At 48.9% G+C, this 19091-nt stretch overlaps 1 protein-coding gene across 1 annotated transcript in view; it reads right to left on the reverse strand.

Annotated features, from left to right (window-relative positions):
* LOC140372131 (E3 ubiquitin-protein ligase TRIM39-like) overlaps positions 1-19091 on the reverse strand; it is a 38050-nt gene that overhangs the window by 1435 nt on the left and 17524 nt on the right. The window contains exons 5-10 of the mRNA XM_072459416.1: positions 10530-10665; positions 7756-7851; positions 5698-5931; positions 4806-4965; positions 1285-1311; positions 609-784 (exon numbers count right to left, since the gene is read on the reverse strand). Coding sequence (XP_072315517.1) covers positions 609-784; positions 1285-1311; positions 4806-4965; positions 5698-5931; positions 7756-7851; positions 10530-10665 — 829 coding nt within the window. The remainder of the gene's footprint in view (positions 1-608; positions 785-1284; positions 1312-4805; positions 4966-5697; positions 5932-7755; positions 7852-10529; positions 10666-19091) is intronic.

Consider the following 19091-nt stretch of genomic DNA (forward strand, 5'->3'; position numbering starts at 1 on the left):
CCCTCCGCGGGTGGTCCCCTTTCAAGCTCGGGTCCTCTACCAGAGGCCTGGGAGCTTGAGGGTTCTGCGCAGTATCTTTGCTGTTCCTAAGCACTGCACTTTTCTGGACTGAGATGACCGATGTCTTTCCTGGGATCTGCTCAAGCCATTCTTCCAGTTTGGGGGTCACTGCCCCAAGTGCTCTGATCACTACGGGCACCACCGATACCTTCACGCTCCAGGCCTTCTCCAGCTTCTCTCTGAGGCCTTGGTATTTCTGTAGTTTTTTTCTCAACCACCACTATGTCCAGTTGGTTGCCATATATATTACATTATATATATATCATATTTTACTAAATAGATGAAAAGATAGCTTTCATTAATGTGAGAAAGAGTTCAGACTGGTCCTGGATCGGTCTATTTACATTCACAACATTTTTAGGGCAGAGACCTGGGTAGGTAAGGACTAAAAGGATCTAAATCCAATTATATAAATTAATTTGTCCAAAAACTTGAATTATTACATGCATTATCTACATGCATTGTGATGCAAAGGAATGCAATTACCCATTGAGCTGGAATATTGTGAGTTGTGATGGAAGTTGAAATAGAATTGTGCAGTGTCTCACTTCAAAGTAGAAGGCCCCGGAGAAGTAGCCTTGTTTGGAGAGAACCCCTGTCAGAGTGTCGAATCGCTGTGGGTGATCGGGGAGAGGCTGGACCACTCCTCTGTGACAGACCTCCGAGTCATCAGAGGACACCTGCAGGGCCGTGTGAGCAGTGTTCATGTCCAGAGTCACCTGCACTGGAGACCACAGCCACCAGGTAAGACCATCGGACCATCACAAAAACAACAATGAGCACTTAAATTGTTAAATGAGATTAATGTGCAGGAAATGTAATCCTGGGTAACTACTTAAGAGTAGTTATTATTATTAGTTAATTTTTAAAATGTAAAACGTTACACTACATAATTACTACCTCAATACATCAAGTAGGTTACATTACTGTGAATGAATCAAATATGTAAGTCTATGTTTAATTAATACAATTTACTCGAAGGTATACAACAAACTGGTTGTTTAAACGGGTTTGTCACTTATAGCACATTCCACCTGCTCCTTGATAAGGATGCGTACAGACTTATGCTTACAGAGGAAGATTTCTTCTTAAGCATTGATGTTGGTGATGAGCGTAACTAACTCTGTATCGGTTATGATACCAATATACCTAAATTTGTAATTTAATTTCAGTTACTAAGTATTAATAACGAACACCCAACACTGAGTATGCTGGTGTACTCACCGGCATACTGCTGGACCCTCTGGACCTCTGTGGGAACATGCACAGATCAGGTCCTGGTTCATTCATATTAAAGGAAACGTACCGTATTTTCCGGACTATATGTCGCAACTTTTTGTCATCGTTTTGGCCGGGGTCCGACTTATTCTTATATTTATATACTTATACTCCGGAGCGAGTTAGATGTGATTATTTGTTATTTTCACACTTACAACCGCAATTCCTCTCCTTGAACCGACACCTTAACGTGGTGGAGGGGTTTGAGTGCCCAAATGATCCCGGGAGCTATGTTGTCGGGGGCTTCATGCCCCTGGTAGGGTCTCCCAAGGCAAACAGGTCCTAGGTGACGGGTCAGACAAAGATCGGTTCAGAAGCCTCTTATGACGACGACACGAACAAGGCCGTTTACGTCGCCCGGATCGGCGTCACCGGGGCCCCATCCTGGAGCCAGGCCTGGGATGGGTGCTCCATGGCGAGCGCCTGGTGGCCGGGTCTTACCCCACAGGGCCCGGCCGGGCACGGCCCGAAAGAGCGACGTGGGGCCGCCCTCCCGTGGGCCCACCACCCGCAGGAGGATCCATAAGGGGCCGGTGCAGAGAGATCTGGGCGGCAGTCGACGGCAGGGGCCTCGGCGACCAGATCTCCAGACACAGAGACTAACTCTGGGGACATGGAATGTCACCTCGCTGGGGGGGAAAGAGCCTGAGCTTGTGAGGGAGGTTGAGCGATACCGACTAGATATAGTCGGCCTCACCTCCACGCACAGTTTGGGCTCTGGAACCCATCTCCTCGAGAGGGGCTGGACGCTCCACTTCTCTGGTGTTGCCCGCGGGGAGAGGCGGCGGGCTGGTGTGGGCTTGCTGATAGCCCCTCAGCTCAGCCGCCACGTGTTGGAGTTTACCCCGGTGAACGAGAGGGTCGCGTCCCTCCGCCTTCGGGTGGGGGACAGGTCTCTCACTGTTGTGGCGGCCTACGGGCCGAACAGCAGTGCAGAGTACCCGGCCTTCTTGGAGTCCTTGGGAGGGGTACTGGACAGTGCACCGACCGGGGACTCCGTTGTTCTACTGGGGGACTTCAACGCCCACGTGGGCAATGACAGTGACACCTGGAGAGGGGTGATCGGGAAGAACGGCTTCCCCGATCTGAACCCGAGCGGTGTTCAGTTATTGGACTTCTGTGCTAGCCACGGATTGTCCATAACGAACACCATGTTCAAGCACAAGGGTGTCCATCAGTGCACATGGCACCAGGACACCCTAGGCCGGAGGTCAATGATCAACTTTGTTGTCGTGTCATCAGACCTCCGGCCGCGTGTCTTGGACACTCGGGTGAAGAGAGGGGCAGAGTTGTCAACCGATCACCACCTGGTGGTGAGTTGGATCCGCTGGCGGAGGAGGAAGCCGGACAGACTTGGCAGACCCAAGCGCATTGTGAGGGTCTGTTGGGAACGTCTAGTGGAGCCCTCTGTCAGTAGGGTATTCAACTCGCACCTCCGGGAGAGCTTCTCCCATGTCCCGGGGGAGGTTGGGGACATTGAGTCCGAGTGGACCATGTTCTCCGCCTCCATTGTTGATGCGGCTGCTCGGAGTTGTGGTCGCAAGGTCTCCGGTGCCTGTCGTGGCGGCAACCCCCGAACCCGGTGGTGGACACTGGAAGTAAGGGATGCCGTCAGACTGAAGAAGGAGGCCTATCAGGCCACTCTGGCTTGTAGGTCTCCGGAGGTCATCGACGGGTATGGGCAGGCCAAGCGAGCCGCGGCTCGTGCTGTCGCAGAGGCAAAAACCCGGGCCTGGGAGGAGTTCGGGGAGGCCATGGAGGAGGACTATCGGTCGGCACCAAAGAAATTCTGGCAAACCGTCCGGCGCCTCAGGAGGGGGAAGCAGTGTCTCACCAACACCGTTTACGGTGCGGGTGGAGGCCTGCTGACCTCAACTGGGGATGTCGTCGGACGGTGGAAGGAATACTTTGAGGATCTCCTTAATCCCTCAGTCACGTCTTCCGAAGAGGAAGTGGAGACCGGGGACTCGGTGGCTGGCTCATCCATCACCCAAGCTGAAGTCACTGAGGTTGTTCGCAAACTCCTCGGTGGCAGGGCTCCGGGGGTGGATGAGATCCGCCCTGAGTACCTAAAGTCTCTGGATGTTGTAGGACTGTCTTGGTTGACACGTCTCTGCAACATCGCGTGGCGTTCGGGGACCGTGCCTCTGGACTGGCAGACCGGGGTGGTGGTCCCTCTGTTCAAGAAGGGGGACCGGAGGGTGTGTTCCAACTACAGAGGGATAACACTCCTCAGCCTCCCGGGTAAGGTCTATTCCAAGGTACTGGAGAGGAGAATCCGACCGATAGTCGAACCTCGGATTCAGGAGGAGCAGAGTGGTTTTCGTCCCGGTCGTGGAACACTGGACCAGCTCTATACCCTCCATCGGGTGCTCGAGGGCTCATGGGAGTTTGCCCAACCAGTCCACATGTGCTTTGTGGATCTGGAGAAGGCTTTCGACCGTGTCCCTCGGGGTGTCCTTTGGGGGGTGCTCCGGGAGTACGGGGTCCAGGGCCCTTTGCTCAGGGCTGTCCGGTCCCTGTATGACCGGAGCAGGAGCTGTGTTCGCATTGCCGGCAGTAAGTCAGACCTGTTCCCAGTGCATGTTGGACTCCGCCAGGGCTGCCCTTTGTCACCGGTTCTGTTCATAATTTTTATGGACAGAATTTCTAGGCGCAGTCAGGGGTCGGAGGTCAGAGCTCCAAATCCGAGGCCATGGTTCTCGACCGGAAAAAGGTGGCTTGCCCTCTCCAGGTGGGTGGGGTGTCCTTGCCCCAAGTGGAGGAGTTCAAGTATCTCGGGGTCTTGTTCACGAGTGAGGGAAGGATGGAGCGTGAGATCGACAGGCGGATCGGTGCAGCGGCTGCAGTGATGCAGTCGCTGCATCGGACCGTTGTGGTAAAGAGGGAGCTGAGCCGAAAGGCAAAGCTCTCTATTTACCGGTCGGTCTACGTTCCTACCCTCACCTATGGTCATGAGCTTTGGGTAGTGACCGAAAGAACAAGATCGCGGATACAAGCGGTCGAAATGAGTTTCCTCCTCCGTGTGGCTGGGCGCTCCCTTAGAGATAAGGTGAGGAGCTCGGCCACACGGGGGGAGCTCGGAGTAGAGCCACTGCTCCTCCACGTCGAGAGGAGCCAGCTGAGGTGGCTCGGGCATCTGTTTCGGATGCCTCCTGGGCGCCTCCCTCGGGAGGTGTTTCAGGCATGTCCCACCGGGAAGAGGCCCCGGGGAAGACCCAGGACACGCTGGAGAGACTATGTCTCTCGGCTGGCCTGGGAACGCCTCGGGATCCCCCCGGAGGAGTTAGAGGAAGTGTCTGGGGAGAAGGAAGTCTGGGAGTCCCTGCTCAGACTGCTGCCCCCGCGACCCGGCCCCGGATAAAGCGGCAGAAGATGGATGGATGGATGGATGGACAACCGCAATTCATACTCCAGTGCGACTTATAGTCCGGAAAATACGGTAAGTGTTGAAATGTTAGCCTGACCTTTAGCCTCCAGCGCCTTGATCCCCTCCGTCACCACAGCTACAATCTCCACCAGCATTTTGGCCAGAGCGCTGCGGGACGTCCCCACTGCAGAGTCACTGTACTGGCTGATGTGGGACCAGTCCTCCAGGTGTGGGGTTACTCCCAGAGTGCCCCAGTTCTGAGGAAACATCATCACATGCATTGAACACAAGTTACCATCCAACAGGTACTCCTGAACTGAGAGAAGGTGAGTCACTGATGCTGGCTCCCAAGATCTGCTGCGTGAGCAGAGTACATCTCCCAAACATAAGAAACGTTTTCTCAAAAAATTAAATATATTTTTGAAAAAAGAATTACCGGTATATAATATTGTCCATCATGAGGCTGATCTCAGAAATTCATTAAAAGACATTTAGTGGTTCCAGGTTTTCGCTGGGAGACATGACTGAAGCTAGCGTTACTAATATGATTTATATTCGGTTATTTCTGCATTTACTTCAGTTCTCTGCAAAGCCTCAATGACTCTACGCCGTGGTTTAACCATATTGAGTGCAATGCAACAAGCAATATATGCACTAGAAATATAATATTCTGGGTCTTGACACAAGTGCCGTTCCAATAAACAGGAAGCGCAGCTGTTTTGCCAAGTCTGTTATGTAAGTCGGTTCAACATGAAGTATAAAGTTATTATCACTGGTCCGCTGTGGGTCACTTAAAGAGGGCGGTTCATTGGGGACACATCATTATGAAGGCCACCCCTCACAACTGAAAATGTTGGAGATACATAGCTCCATGTTTAGGGAGGTAGGTGTATCCACCAAGGGGCATTAGATGATTATGAATACAAATCTTAGACTACAGTGAGTGAACACTGCAGCTCAGAGTACCTGTGTAGAGCTTAGATAAGTACCTGCAGTAGATGTAGTCCATCCTCAGCCTGGGACAGACTTTTGAGCGCCCCCTGTCTGCTCTCCAGCTGCCGCACCTCATTCTGCAGCTTCTTCTTCATCTTCTCTGTCCGCTCTGAGGTCTTGCGCTTCAAGAGCAGGAGCGCAGTCACCACAGCACCCTGGTTCACTTTGAGGAGCATTTCAAGGGGCTTCAAGAACTTCATAAGGCTTGCTATGTCTGACACCGAGTTTCTCTGCAACCAGAATAAAAATAATACTTCAGAAACAAATTAATAGCTGTGTTCCAAATTATTATGAAAAGTGTCATAAAGGTAATGTTTGTTTGTTTTCCAGTGAAACAGGTGGATGGTATTGTGTCTCAGGCCTCTTTGGGTCAGTGAAATCAATCTCAAGACAACTTTGCCAATTAGTTTGCCAGGTAGGTCCAATTAAAGGAAAGAATTACTTAAGAGGGACGTTCCACATTATTAAGCAAATTCTTATTAAGCATTCTCAAACAAAATGGGAAAGAAAAAGGATCTCTAGTGCCGAAAAGTGTGAAATAGTTGAATGTCTTGGACAAGGTATGAAAACCTTAGATATTTCATGGAAACTTAACGGCAATCGTCGTACTATTAAGAGATTTGTAGGTGATTCAGAGCACACACAGATTCATGCAGATAAAGGCACAATGAGGAAGGTTTCTGCCAGGAAAATACATCGGATTGAAAGAGCAGCTGCTAAATTGCCAATACGAGTAGCAAACAACTACTTGTTTGAAGCTGCTGGTGCCTCTGGAGTCCCGCAAACATCAAAGTGTAAGATCCGCCAAAGGCTTGCAGTTACGCATAAACCTTCTATTCAGCCACCCTTAACCAATGCTCACAAGCAGAATTGGCTCCAGGAAAACATGAAGACATATGGATGGAGTGGTGGATGGTTGTTTTTTCCAACAAGGCTGCGACATCAGCGACATCAAGTGTCATGTTTTGGGCCGGAGAGAGCTGGTCGGCCCCTTTAGGATCCCTGAAGGTGTGAAAATGATGTGGAGTTTCTGACTGACCAGTTTCTTCCATGGTACAAAAAGAAGAACAAAATCATTTTCATGCATGGCAATGCACCATCTCATGCTGCAAGGAATTCCACTGCATCATTGGCTCATCATCTCTGCATCATCTTCCCCTATTGAGAACCTTTGGAGCATCCTCAAGCAAAAGATCTATGAGGGCGGGAGGCAGTTCACATCCAAACAGAAGCTCTGGGAGGATATTCTAACATTCTGCAAATAAATTCAAGCAGAAACTCTCCACAAAATCACAAATTCAATGGATGCAAGAATTGTGAAGCTCCTATCAAATAAGGTGTAATGATAATAACATTATTACATACAATTATTCGAAACCCCACTATTGAGAACATTTTGTGTTTTTCCTTTATCTCCTGGTTCCCTGACATTTTCGGTTAAAGAAAAAAAACAAATTGCTCAAAAATCATTTGGACTTTCACTAAACAGCAGATGGAAGCTCGGTGTCATCATCAGACCATGTTCTGAGAGAATTATTGTTTTGCTACCATCAAGCATGCATTATGTAAAAAAAAAAAAAAACTTTTTTTTTAAAACTCAAACAGCTATTTAAGTATTTTAGCCCTTTTTAAGTATTTCAGCCTCTGTTCCATGCACTATTGCAAGGCTCTTTTACCAGCCATTTGCTAAAATCAAAACATGTACATTTTACTTCTCATTATTGTACACTCAGCATCCATCTTGACAGAAAAAAAACTGAAATGTAGACATTTTTGAAAATGTATTAAAAAAGAACAACTGAAATGTCACATGGTCAGACCCAGACCAACAGTATTCATGAATGGGCTCCATGTTTGTTGTGTGACTTGTTTTTTTTATTGTTTTCTGTTTAAATGAATTGCCTCTGGAGGGATAAATAAAGTCGTTTGAATCAGAAGCTGGACAATTAGCTGTTTAGGGTACACTTTTGGGTGGGACCAGTGCTCTACTGAAAATGTGTCCTTGCGTCAGCAAATAAATGATGCTCTGATAATTAGTTGGACACTGGTAATACCTCCATGATGTTCATGGACTCAGTGAAGCTCTCCAACAGGACACTTCTCGCCTGGATCTTCTGCTGCACATCACCCAACTCCTGTGCCAACTGGGCCTGCATCACACAGCATACGTACACACACTGTAATATACATATTACTTTATACATTTAAAGACAAAGCTTCAGTTGTAGTCATCTGGACTCAGTTAGAAAAATTAGACGTTTCGACTCTCATCCAAGAGTCATTGTCAATAAAAGATAGGAAGGTCGAGAACTCCGATATTTGTACTATTCTGTGGTAAGTCCAGCCCATTGGCCGGAGCCTTCCTGAAGTGGAAAGAGTTGTTTGTTTCAACAGAAAGGGATAGAAACGCCCTTATGTCTCTGGCCTGTCAGAAAAACTGCTGAGATTTTTTAGACAACACGAAGTCCCTGTTTATTTTAAACCAGGAAACACTTTAAGACAAAAACTGGTTCATCCTAAGGACAAGTTGCCGACTCAAAAACAGAGCAATGTAGTTTACTCAATCCAATGCAGTGAAGAAAGTTGTAAAGAACGTTACATAGGTGAGACTAAAACAGCTTCTACACAAGACGCTCTATCAGCACAGAAGAAATACAAGTTCAGGACCACAGAGCGCTGTGCATCTCCATCTTGAAGCCTCTAATCACTCGTTTGAAGACGGCGAGGTGAAGATTTTAAGCAGGGAGAAAAGATGGTTTGAAAGAGGAGTTAAGGAAGCAATTTTTGTTAAAAAAGAAAGACCTTCTTTAAACTGAAATGGAGGACTAAGATTCAATCTTCCTGGTATCTATAATGGTATACTGAACCCCTGGAGAGGTAGAGGACCAGGACATTTAGATGCTAATCAGGTACTCAGGGTGGGTGAGCCAGGGTCTCACAAAGACAAAGGGGAGGCTAATAGCCCATTAAAGGTCTGAATGGGCTCGGTAGATACCAAGAGGGTAAGTTTCTGTTGAAACAAACAACTCTTTCCTCTTCAGGAAGGCTCCGCCCAATGGGCTGGACTTACCACAGAATAGTACAAATATCGGAGTTCTCGACCTAAATTCTTTTATTGACAATGACTCTTGGATGAGAGTCGAAACGTCTAATTTTTCTAACTGAGTCCAGATGACTACAACTAAAGCTTTTTTTACAATGGAACACGCCTGGACGAATGAGGGATTACACCGACAATTAAAGACAAATGCTATGCTTCATGCTGACTTTACATTGCTCAACATCATGTACGTGTATTGCATGTAGATGTATGTGAAAGCCAGCAGAGGGTGCAAGGACTCTATTTTCTGGTACATTGCAGAGTGAAGCAACAACTAGAGCTAAACTAAATGTAGTAGTGTGGATGTGTGTCTGTTCAAAACATAAAACTTTGTTGTTATTAGTTCTCTGGCCGTCAGTACTTCCCAAGTTTGTTTTGTGCTCATATTCCATACAATAATTCATTCAGATTTAATGCAAAGCTTGGTTCTTTAGACCGGGTGTGGCTGTCCCTGGTGGTCATCTGAAGCTATGAGTCATTCCAAACCTAGTGTAAAGCCAGTCACAGGGAAGATACTGCTTTTGAGGCGTACCCCTCAAAAGCAGTATCTTCCCTGTGACTGGCCGTAGCAAGCATTACGTTACATATATATTATTATTGTGTCCTATAATAATATATTTGTTATAAAATGGTTCCTTTACATGAACAAGTGAAGGAATCAAACAAATTTTAACTATTCCAAACAACCTAAATTTACAAATAAATTATGCTTAAAATGTTACTTCTTTATTCATTTGACAAGCTAATGTCACATAAACTAGCCTTTCCAAAGCTTAAAAGATAAATATTAAAGTGAGGGGTTTTCAAAATCAGGCTGATTTTTAAAAACTTTTTTTTTAAGTGTTCATTTAAATAGCATTCCAAACGAGCGCGGTGATTGCACAACCACCACAGTCATGAGAGCAGTTCCACAACTGACCAGTGCACCTTTCTCTGACAAAATGACAGATCTAGGTGGTAGAATGGTAGCTTTTTGGTCTTAAATGAGGACTTTTATTTCACCAACTCCATCCCATTCTTGAGCTCCTTTGGGCTCCACAGCCCTGGGCAGTAGACTTGAGCGGAGACGGACTGAAGCTGCCCCCCACTCTCCCCTTTAGTCCTCCAGACCCCGCCCCCCACTCTCCCCTTAAGTCCTCCAGACCCCGCCCCCCACTCTCCCCTTAAGTCCTCCAGACCCCGCCCCCCACTCTCCCCTTTAGTCCTCCAGATGCCGCCCCCCACTCTCCCCTTTAGTCCTCCAGATTCCGCCCCCCACTCTCCCCTTTAGTCCTCCAGATTCCGCCCCACACTCTCCCCTTTAGTTCTCCAGATTCCGCCCCCCACTCTCCCCTTTAGTTCTCCAGATTCCGCCCCACACTCTCCACCTTTAGTCCTCCAAACCCTGCCCCCAACTCTCCCCTTTAGTCCTCCAGATCCCACCCCTCTCTCTACCCTTATGTCGTACAGGCTTCGCCCCCACTCTCCCCTTTAGTCCTTCAGGCCCTGCCCCTCTCTCTCCCCTTACGTCGTACATGCTCCGCCCCATACTTTCCCCCTTTAGTGCTCCAGGTTCCACCCCTCCCTCTCCCCCTTTAGTCACCCTGGCACTGCCCACCTTAATAGCTTGTTTGGACTGTGGCTGTGGACGGAATTTAAGTGTTCCAAGGATTACTTCAACGTGTCTAAATTAAACTAAATAAAATACTGATTTTTTTGATGGAACAATAATATAAAGTGGTAGAAAACCTTCTTGTTTCTGAGCCGGTTCTTCAGAGGAACACAGGTGTGGTCCAGATGTTCTGAGTTGATGCAAGTCACACACACAGCTGTCAAGTCATCATGGCACACCAGATCCAGAGGAGAGGCGTGCTGCTTGCACACTCTGCAACAAAAAAAGCAATAAAGTTTTTAACTTTTCATGCCAAGAACCATCTGAGGAAATATATGTCAATATTATAATAAAATTATCTCTAAATTAGGTATATTCAACTACCTATTATGAATAGGACTACTTTACTTTTAAATGACAGGGCATTCATATTGTATATACTGCACACTGTTGTAAAAAGATATTTATCAAAATAAATAAATAAAAGAAAATTGTCTTAAAGTTAGAATATCTGGAATGATGCGGATTTGGGGAGTTTGTTTAGTTAATTGAGTGTCTGCGTGATGTCACGCAGGCACAATATGTTCTTGCATTTCACGTATTTTTTATTATTATATTTTCCATGATTTTCCATTTAGCCAGTTTCAACTCCTTAACGCTTCAACCGATTTCAACATGTTATACCTCATTACGATCGCTTTCGCAGTAGTACGTGTGCTATTACTTTTGACATTTGAACAACTTTTTGCAGAATTGTCGAATTTTCAAAAGTATTAGTTTTCCCCATTTAAATGAATTTAGGCATTGAGTGTCTGCGGAATTCTTTAAGACTTTATTCTTTAGGCTTTAATCTTTAGAATTTTGTGACGGAGCCAGTCGAGCGAGAGAGAGAGAGCGAGAGAGAGCGAGAGAGAGAGAGAGAAAGAGAGAGAGAGGGGGGGAGGGTGAGGGAGAGAGGGAGAGAGAGAGAGAGAGAGAGAGAGAGAGAGGGGGGGAGGGTGAGAGAGAGAGAGAGAGAGAGAGAGAGGGGGGAGGGTGAGAGAGAGAGAGAGAGAGAGAGAGAGAGAGAGAGAGAGAGAGAGAGAGAGAGAGAGAGAGAGAGAGAGAGAGAGAGAGAGAGAGAGAGAGAGAGAGAGAGAGAGAGAGAGAGAGAGAGAGAGAGAGAGAGAGGGAGAGGGAGAGAGGGAGGGAGGGAGAGAGGGAGAGAGGGAGAGAGAGAGACTTTATTCTTTAGGCTTTATTCTTTAGTGGTTTGGGATCTCTGTCAACAACAGGTAAGATTATCTTGTGTTTTATATACATCGATGCAATATATATATATATATATATATATATATATATACACTGAACGTGATTATGAAAAATGATCACGTTTGTTCGTGATTATAAATAAAGAGACTTTATTCTTCGCCTGTCCAGAGGTAGGAAAATAAAGAGGAGGAACTACAAAAATGGAGTGGGACTACAAGAATAAAGCCTAAAGAATAAAGCCTAAAGAATAAAGTCTAAAGAATAATAATTCTAAGCGGCACTTGTCCAGAGGACGTAAGTCTAAAGAATAATAATTCTAAGCGGCACTTGTCCAGAGGACGTACATTACTTTTGCCTTTACAATTTTTCGAAACAGACACAACTTTTTCTGTGTCCCTGTTCACCTGCATCAGTGGTGAGGACGAGACTGCACCACCACAGGAAAGGACCAAGCTGACACGATTTGCAAACTACTAGACACCTGTCCAAACACCACTTACTTTCAATTTAGTGGACACTTCTACAGAAAGATTAAAAGCCGTCCCTCCCGTCATGGCCAACACCAAGCAATGGAAGGAGTACTTTTACGGACTACGACAGAGTCTGAGGACTACGAAAAGTCTGAGGAATAAAGTCTGGCTAGTCTCCGGTCTGGAGAGACGGGAGATGGCGGAGGAGAGTGGATCGGTGGTCGAAGACGTTCTGGACGGCGTGGAGGAGCAGCCTTTTCTGGCTGCACGTGCCCGGAAACGTAAAAAGTCCCTTAGCTCGTCCGAGGTTTCTGGGAATGAGCAGCAGGATGAGGCTGAAGCTATTGATATCCGGAGTGAGAGCAGAGACTGTAAGGTGATCATAAAGCTTGCACAGGATAGTGCATCCTTTAAGGAGTGGAATTCAGTGGCATTGTCAAAGAGCCTAACTGTAGCTGTGGGAGTGATCAAGAGTGCGAGTGTCCTTAGAGATGGCTCGCTGCTGGTCGTGTGCAAGGACGCGGCTCAGCAACGGAAGGCGATTGGAACTAAACGTCTGGGTGGAAAGGACATTCTTGTGTCTGATGCTGAAAGAAACACGGTCAGAGGAGTTATCGTAGGTGTCCCTACGGCGACGTCTGTGGATGAAGTTAAGGAGAATTTGACTGGAGCTACGGTGGTGGACGCTAGGCGGTTGAAGGTGACCCGGTCTGGGGTAAGATGTGACAGCTTGTCGGTAATGGTAACACTTGAAGGGAGGTGCCTGCCTAGTAAGGTGTTCATTGGGTTCATGTGCCATGACGTTAGGCCATATGTTCCACCGCCCCTGCGTTGCTTTCAGTGCCAGCGCTTTGGGCATATTGCAGCGGTCTGTAGAGGGAGGCAAAGATGTGGTAAATGTGCAGGAGATCACGAGTATGGGAGGTGTGACGTGGGAGCAAAACTGAAGTGCTGTAACTGTGGGGAAGAACATAGCTCTGCCTACGGGGGATGCAGGTTTAGCAAAAGAGCTGCTGAGGTGCATAAAATAAAGGTCTCTCAAGGTATATCCTATGCAGATGCAGTCAAGAAAGTTTCAAGTAACGAGTTTAGAGTAAATACAGAGAGAGGAGCCAGCGCTGCTCCCAGCCAGGGTGAAATGAGAAAGGCCAGCGTGGCTCCCAAGAAGTGTGAAGGTTTCAAGAGTGGAGGTCCCAAGTGTGCAGGTTCCAGAATTAATGAGAATACCCTGGTTGTGGATAGAGAGGATTTTGTACTCTTTATGGTGGATGTTGTAAACTGTGCTGCTCAGACTCAAAGCAGAACTGAAAGGATTAGGATCATTGCTAAAGCTACAGGGAGATTCCTTGGAACAAAGGAGCTTGATTGGGCAGATATAGAAAACAGGCTAAAGGCGCTAAATGGGAGTCGGAGTGATGGGGGTCTGCTTTTGGGTAGTCAGAGTGATCAGAGTGACGAGATGGGGGTGGGGGTGGTCTCCTGTCCTCGTCCAGTCTCGTAGACGCACGGCTACCAAGCAGCGACATCAGTGGAAATATTAAAGCCTAGAATGAAGCCTAAAGAATAAAGCTGTACGGTGGAAGCACCGAACGTCAAAGAAGGAGAGGAAGATGAAGAAGAGTCTCCCTGGAATAAAGCCGGTTGGTCTCTGAAACAACAACAACTATTCTAGTCACAAAGACACATCATGACCTTATGGGCTTTGTAACACCAAAGCAATGGAAGGAGTACTTTTACGGACTACGACAGTCTGAGGACTACGATAAAGTCTGGCGGTAATGCAACAATTGGATGCCAACCGCCATAAAACAACAACAACAACAACAACAACATGGCCAACTTGTACACTGACCAGTTTGAGGAGAAGGCAGGCACTCCTCCAAGACTTTGGTACCACTACGTGGACATTAAGTGACAATCAAGAAACAAGAGCTGGAAGCCTTCTCAGAGCATATCAATGCGATAGACCCGAAAATCAGGTTTTACAAGAGAAGACGCTAAGGAGAACCGCCTAAGTATATAGGAAACTTACACACACGGATCAGTACCTGCTCTTTGACACTAACCATCCCCTACAGCACAAGCTGGGAGTGATCACGACTTTACAACACAGAGCCCAAGAATATTAGAGGAAGGAGAAAAAACATGTCCGGAATGCTCTCTTAGCCTGTGGTAACTCTCCTTGGGCTCTTAACAAAGTTAAAAGAGCCAAAAACTGGACAAAACTGCAAAGGATTTTTTAGACAGCACAAAATCACTGTTTATTTGAACACTTTAAGACAAAAACTGGTCCATCCTAAGGACAAGATGCCTACACAAACAAAACAGAGCAATGTAGTGTATTAAATCCAATGCAGTGAAGAAAGTTGTAAAAGAGTGGACATAGGTGAGACTAAATAGCCACTTCACAAGAGGCTTTACCACCACAGAAGTCAGGCAAATTCAGGACCACAGAACGCCGTGCATCTTCATCTTGAAGCCACAAACCACTCTTTTGAAGACAGTGAGTTAAAGATTCTAAGCAGGTAGAAAAGATGGTTTGGAAGTGGAGTTAAAAAAGAGAATCCTTCTTTAAACAGAAATGGAGGAACCTCTTATCCTTTTGGCGTCCCATGGGTGTACTCGCCTTTTTGAATATGTAATCCATTTTCACGTGCAACAATCACAGCCCGAACACACACGGTCTTTGTACAGAAAAGCACAACTTACCTTGAAGGTTCTGTACACGTCAAACTTCAATATTTCCCCACAAGATTGGTCTCAATCCGTTCGTAATGGTCCAACAAATAAAATCCAGTAAAACAATTAGGTCCAATACATATGCTAGATCCATGAAGCAGAAAAAAGTTTGTCAACTCCATCCATCCATCCATCCATCTTCTGCCGCTTTATCCGGGGCCGGGTCGCGGGGGCAGCAGTCTGAGCAGGGACTCCCAGACTTCCTTCTCCCCAGACACTTCCTCTAACTCCTCCGGGGGGATCCCGAGGCGTTCCCAGGCCAGCCGAGAGACATAGTCTCTCCAGCGTGTCCTGGGTCTTCCCCGGGGCCTCTTCCCGGTGGGACATGCCTGAAACACCTCCCGAGGGAGGCGCCCAGGAGGCATCCGGAACAGATGCCCGAGCCACCTCAGCTGGCTCCTCTCGACGTGGAGGAGCAGCGGCTCTACTCCGAGCTCCCCCCGTGTGGCCGAGCTCCTCACCTTATCTCTAAGGGAGCGCCCAGCCACCCGGCGGAGGAAACTCATTTCGACCGCTTGTATCCGCGATCTTGTTCTTTCGGTCACTACCCAAAGCTCATGACCATAGGTGAGGGTAGGAACGTAGACCGACCGGTAAATAGAGAGCTTTGCCTTTCGGCTCAGCTCCCTCTTTACCACAACGGTCCGATGCAGCGACTGCATCACTGCAGCCGCTGCACCGATCCGCCTGTCGATCTCACGCTCCATCCTTCCCTCACTCGTGAACAAGACCCCGAGATACTTGAACTCCTCCACTTGGGGCAAGGACACCCCACCCACCTGGAGAGGGCAAGCCACCTTTTTCCGGTCGAGAACCATGGCCTCGGATTTGGAGGTGCTGATTCTCATCCCAGCCGCTTCACACTCGGCTGCAAACCGTCCCAGTGCATGTTGCAGGTCCGGGTTTGATGGAGCCATCAGGACAACATCGTCTGCAAACAGCAGAGATGAGATCCTGTGGTCCCCAAACCGGACACCCTCCGACCCCTGACTGCGCCTAGAAATTCTGTCCATAAAAATTATGAACAGAACCGGTGACACAGGGCAGCCCTGGCGGAGTCCAACATGCACTGGGAACAGGTCTGACTTACTGCCGGCAATGCGAACACAGCTCCTGCTCCGGTCATACAGGGACCGGACAGCCCTGAGCAAAGGGCCCCGGACCCCGTACTCCCGGAGCACCCCCCAAAGGACACCCCGAGGGACACGGTCAAAAGCCTTCTCCAGATCCACAAAGCACATGTGGACTGGTTGGGCAAACTCCCATGAACCCTCGAGCACCCGATGGAGGGTATAGAGCTGGTCCAGTGTTCCACGACCGGGACGAAAACCACTCTGCTCCTCCTGAATCCGAGGTTCGACTATCGGTCGGATTCTCCTCTCCAGTACCTTGGAATAGACCTTACCCGGGAGGCTGAGGAGTGTGATCCCTCTGTAGTTGGAACACACCCTCCGGTCCCCCTTCTTGAACAGAGGGACCACCACCCCGGTCTGCCAGTCCAGAGGCACGGTCCCCGAACGCCACGCGATGTTGCAGAGACGTGTCAACCAAGACAGTCCTACAACATCCAGATACTTTAGGTACTCAGGGCGGATCTCATCCACCCCCGGAGCCCTGCCACCGAGGAGTTTGCGGACAACCTCAGTGACTTCAGCTTGGGTGATGGATGAGCCAGCCTCCGAGTCCCCGGTCTCTACTTCCTCTTCAGAAGACGTGACTGAGGGATTAAGGAGATCCTCAAAGTATTCCTTCCACCGTCCGACGACATCCCCAGTCGAGGTCAGCAGGCCTCCACCCGCACCGTAAACGGTGTTTGTGAGACACTGCTTCCCCTTCCTGAGGCGCCGGACGGTTTGCCAGAATTTCTTTGGTGCCGACCGATAGTCCTCCTCCATGGCCTCCCCGAACTCCTCCCAGGCCCGGGTTTTTGCCTCTGCGACAGCACGAGCCGCGGCTCGCTTGGCCTGCCGATACCCGTCGATGACCTCCGGAGACCTACAAGCCAGAGTGGCCTGATAGGCCTCCTTCTTTAGTCTGACGGCATCCCTTACTTCCGGTGTCCACCACCGGGTTCGGGGGTTGCCGCCACGACAGGCACCGGAGACCTTGCGACCACAGCTCCGAGCAGCCGCATCAACAATGGAGGCGGAGAACATGGTCCACTCGGACTCAATGTCCCCAGCCTCCCCCGGGACATGGGAGAAGCTCTCCCGGAGGTGCGAGTTGAATACCCTACTGACAGAGGGCTCCACTAGACGTTCCCAACAGACCCTCACAATGCGCTTGGGTCTGCCAAGTCTGTCCGGCTTCCTCCTCCGCCAGCGGATCCAACTCACCACCAGGTGGTGATCGGTTGACAACTCTGCCCCTCTCTTCACCCGAGTGTCCAAGACACGCGGCCGGAGGTCTGATGACACGACAACTAAGTCGATCATTGACCTCCGGCCTAGGGTGTCCTGGTGCCACGTGCACTGATGGACACCCTTGTGCTTGAACATGGTGTTCGTTATGGACAATCCGTGGCTAGCACAGAAGTCCAATAACTGAACACCGCTCGGGTTCAGATCGGGGAAGCCGTTCTTCCCGATCACCCCTCTCCAGGTGTCACTGTCATTGCCCACGTGGGCGTTGAAGTCCCCCAGTAGAACAACGGAGTCCCCGGTCGGTGCACTGTCCAGTACCCCTCCCAAGGACTCCAAGAAGGCCGGGTACTCTGCACTGCTGTTCGGCCCGTAGGCCGCCACAACAGTGAGAGACCTGTCCCCCACCCGAAGGCGGAGGGACGCGACCCTCTCGTTCACCGGGGTAAACTCCAACACGTGGCGGCTGAGCTGAGGGGCTATCAGCAAGCCCACACCAGCCCGCCGCCTCTCCCCGCGGGCAACACCAGAGAAGTGGAGCGTCCAGCCCCTCTCGAGGAGATGGGTTCCAGAGCCCAAACTGTGCGTGGAGGTGAGGCCGACTATATCTAGTCGGTATCGCTCAACCTCCCGCACAAGCTCAGGCTCTTTCCCCCCCAGCGAGGTGACATTCCATGTCCCCAGAGTTAGTCTCTGTGTCCGGAGATCTGGTCGCCGAGGCCCCTGCCGTCGACTGCCGCCCAGATCTCTCTGCACCGGCCCCCTATGGATCCTCCTGCGGGTGGTGGGCCCACGGGAGGGCGGCCCCACGTCGCTCTTTCGGGCTGTGCCCGGCCGGGCCCCGTGGGGTAAGACCCGGCCACCAGGCGCTCGCCATGGAGCACCCATCCCAGGCCTGGCTCCAGGATGGGGCCCCGGTGACGCCGATCCGGGCGACGTGAACTGCCTTGATTGTGTCGTCGTCATAAGAGGCTTCTGAACCGATCTTTGTCTGACCCGTCACCTAGGACCTGTTTGCCTTGGGAGACCCTACCAGGGGCATGAAGCCCCCGACAACATAGCTCCCGGGATCATTCGGGCACTCAAACCCCTCCACCACGTTAAGGTGTCGGCTCAAGGAGGAGGTTTGTCAACTCCATTTTTCTTTTTCTTTTGCCCATATCAAAGAACAGAATAGAATAGAAAATAATTTTCACCACAATATCCTTGGTACAGAGGCTAACAGGAAGTGTTAGCTTTTGATTGACACCAAGATTAGCCAATCAGGAGGGTTTTTGGCAGTTCTACGGCCCAGTAAAGCCAATGAAGTGTCACATAGAGATGCACAAGTCCCACCCTTGCTAAACCAACCAGTTAGATTACAAACTGTGTTTGACGCAACAGACAAACAGCCAATGGGTGGACGAGCACAGGGATGTTGTTGTTGTTGTTGTTGTTGTTGTTTTATGGCGGTTGGCATCCAAGTGTTGCATTACCGCCAGACTTTATTCCTCAGACTTTGTCGTAGTCCTCAGGAGCACAGGGATGCGTAATCTGTATAGGGTTTGTCCAAAAAGTTCCACTTTAGAGCCGTGCGTCATAAAGAGATAGTTCTGTGCGCAAAACGTGCTCACATAACACTTGTTTTGTCTGTTTTTATTGTGAATTTTTTTATTTATTTATGGAATATTAATTTTAATAACACAATATAGTGTCTCTGTGTAAAGAAATGGATTTCCCAGGTTGTAAGCTTTCAATAGAGCCCTGATTGATGTATGTAGGTTGAAGAAGTCAAAAGTTATCAAGCGTTTTCTAAATGTGTCTAATTTGGATAGGTTTGGATAGATTTGGACAAGGGAATGGTCCTTTTATCCAACACCTGGATAAAGTATTGCAAAAA

This window comes from Eucyclogobius newberryi, unplaced genomic scaffold (assembly GCF_026437365.1).
Source record: "Eucyclogobius newberryi isolate DKJ021-1_F unplaced genomic scaffold, fEucNew1.0.hap1 SCAF_22, whole genome shotgun sequence".
NCBI classification, from domain to species: domain Eukaryota; kingdom Metazoa; phylum Chordata; class Actinopteri; order Gobiiformes; family Gobiidae; genus Eucyclogobius; species Eucyclogobius newberryi.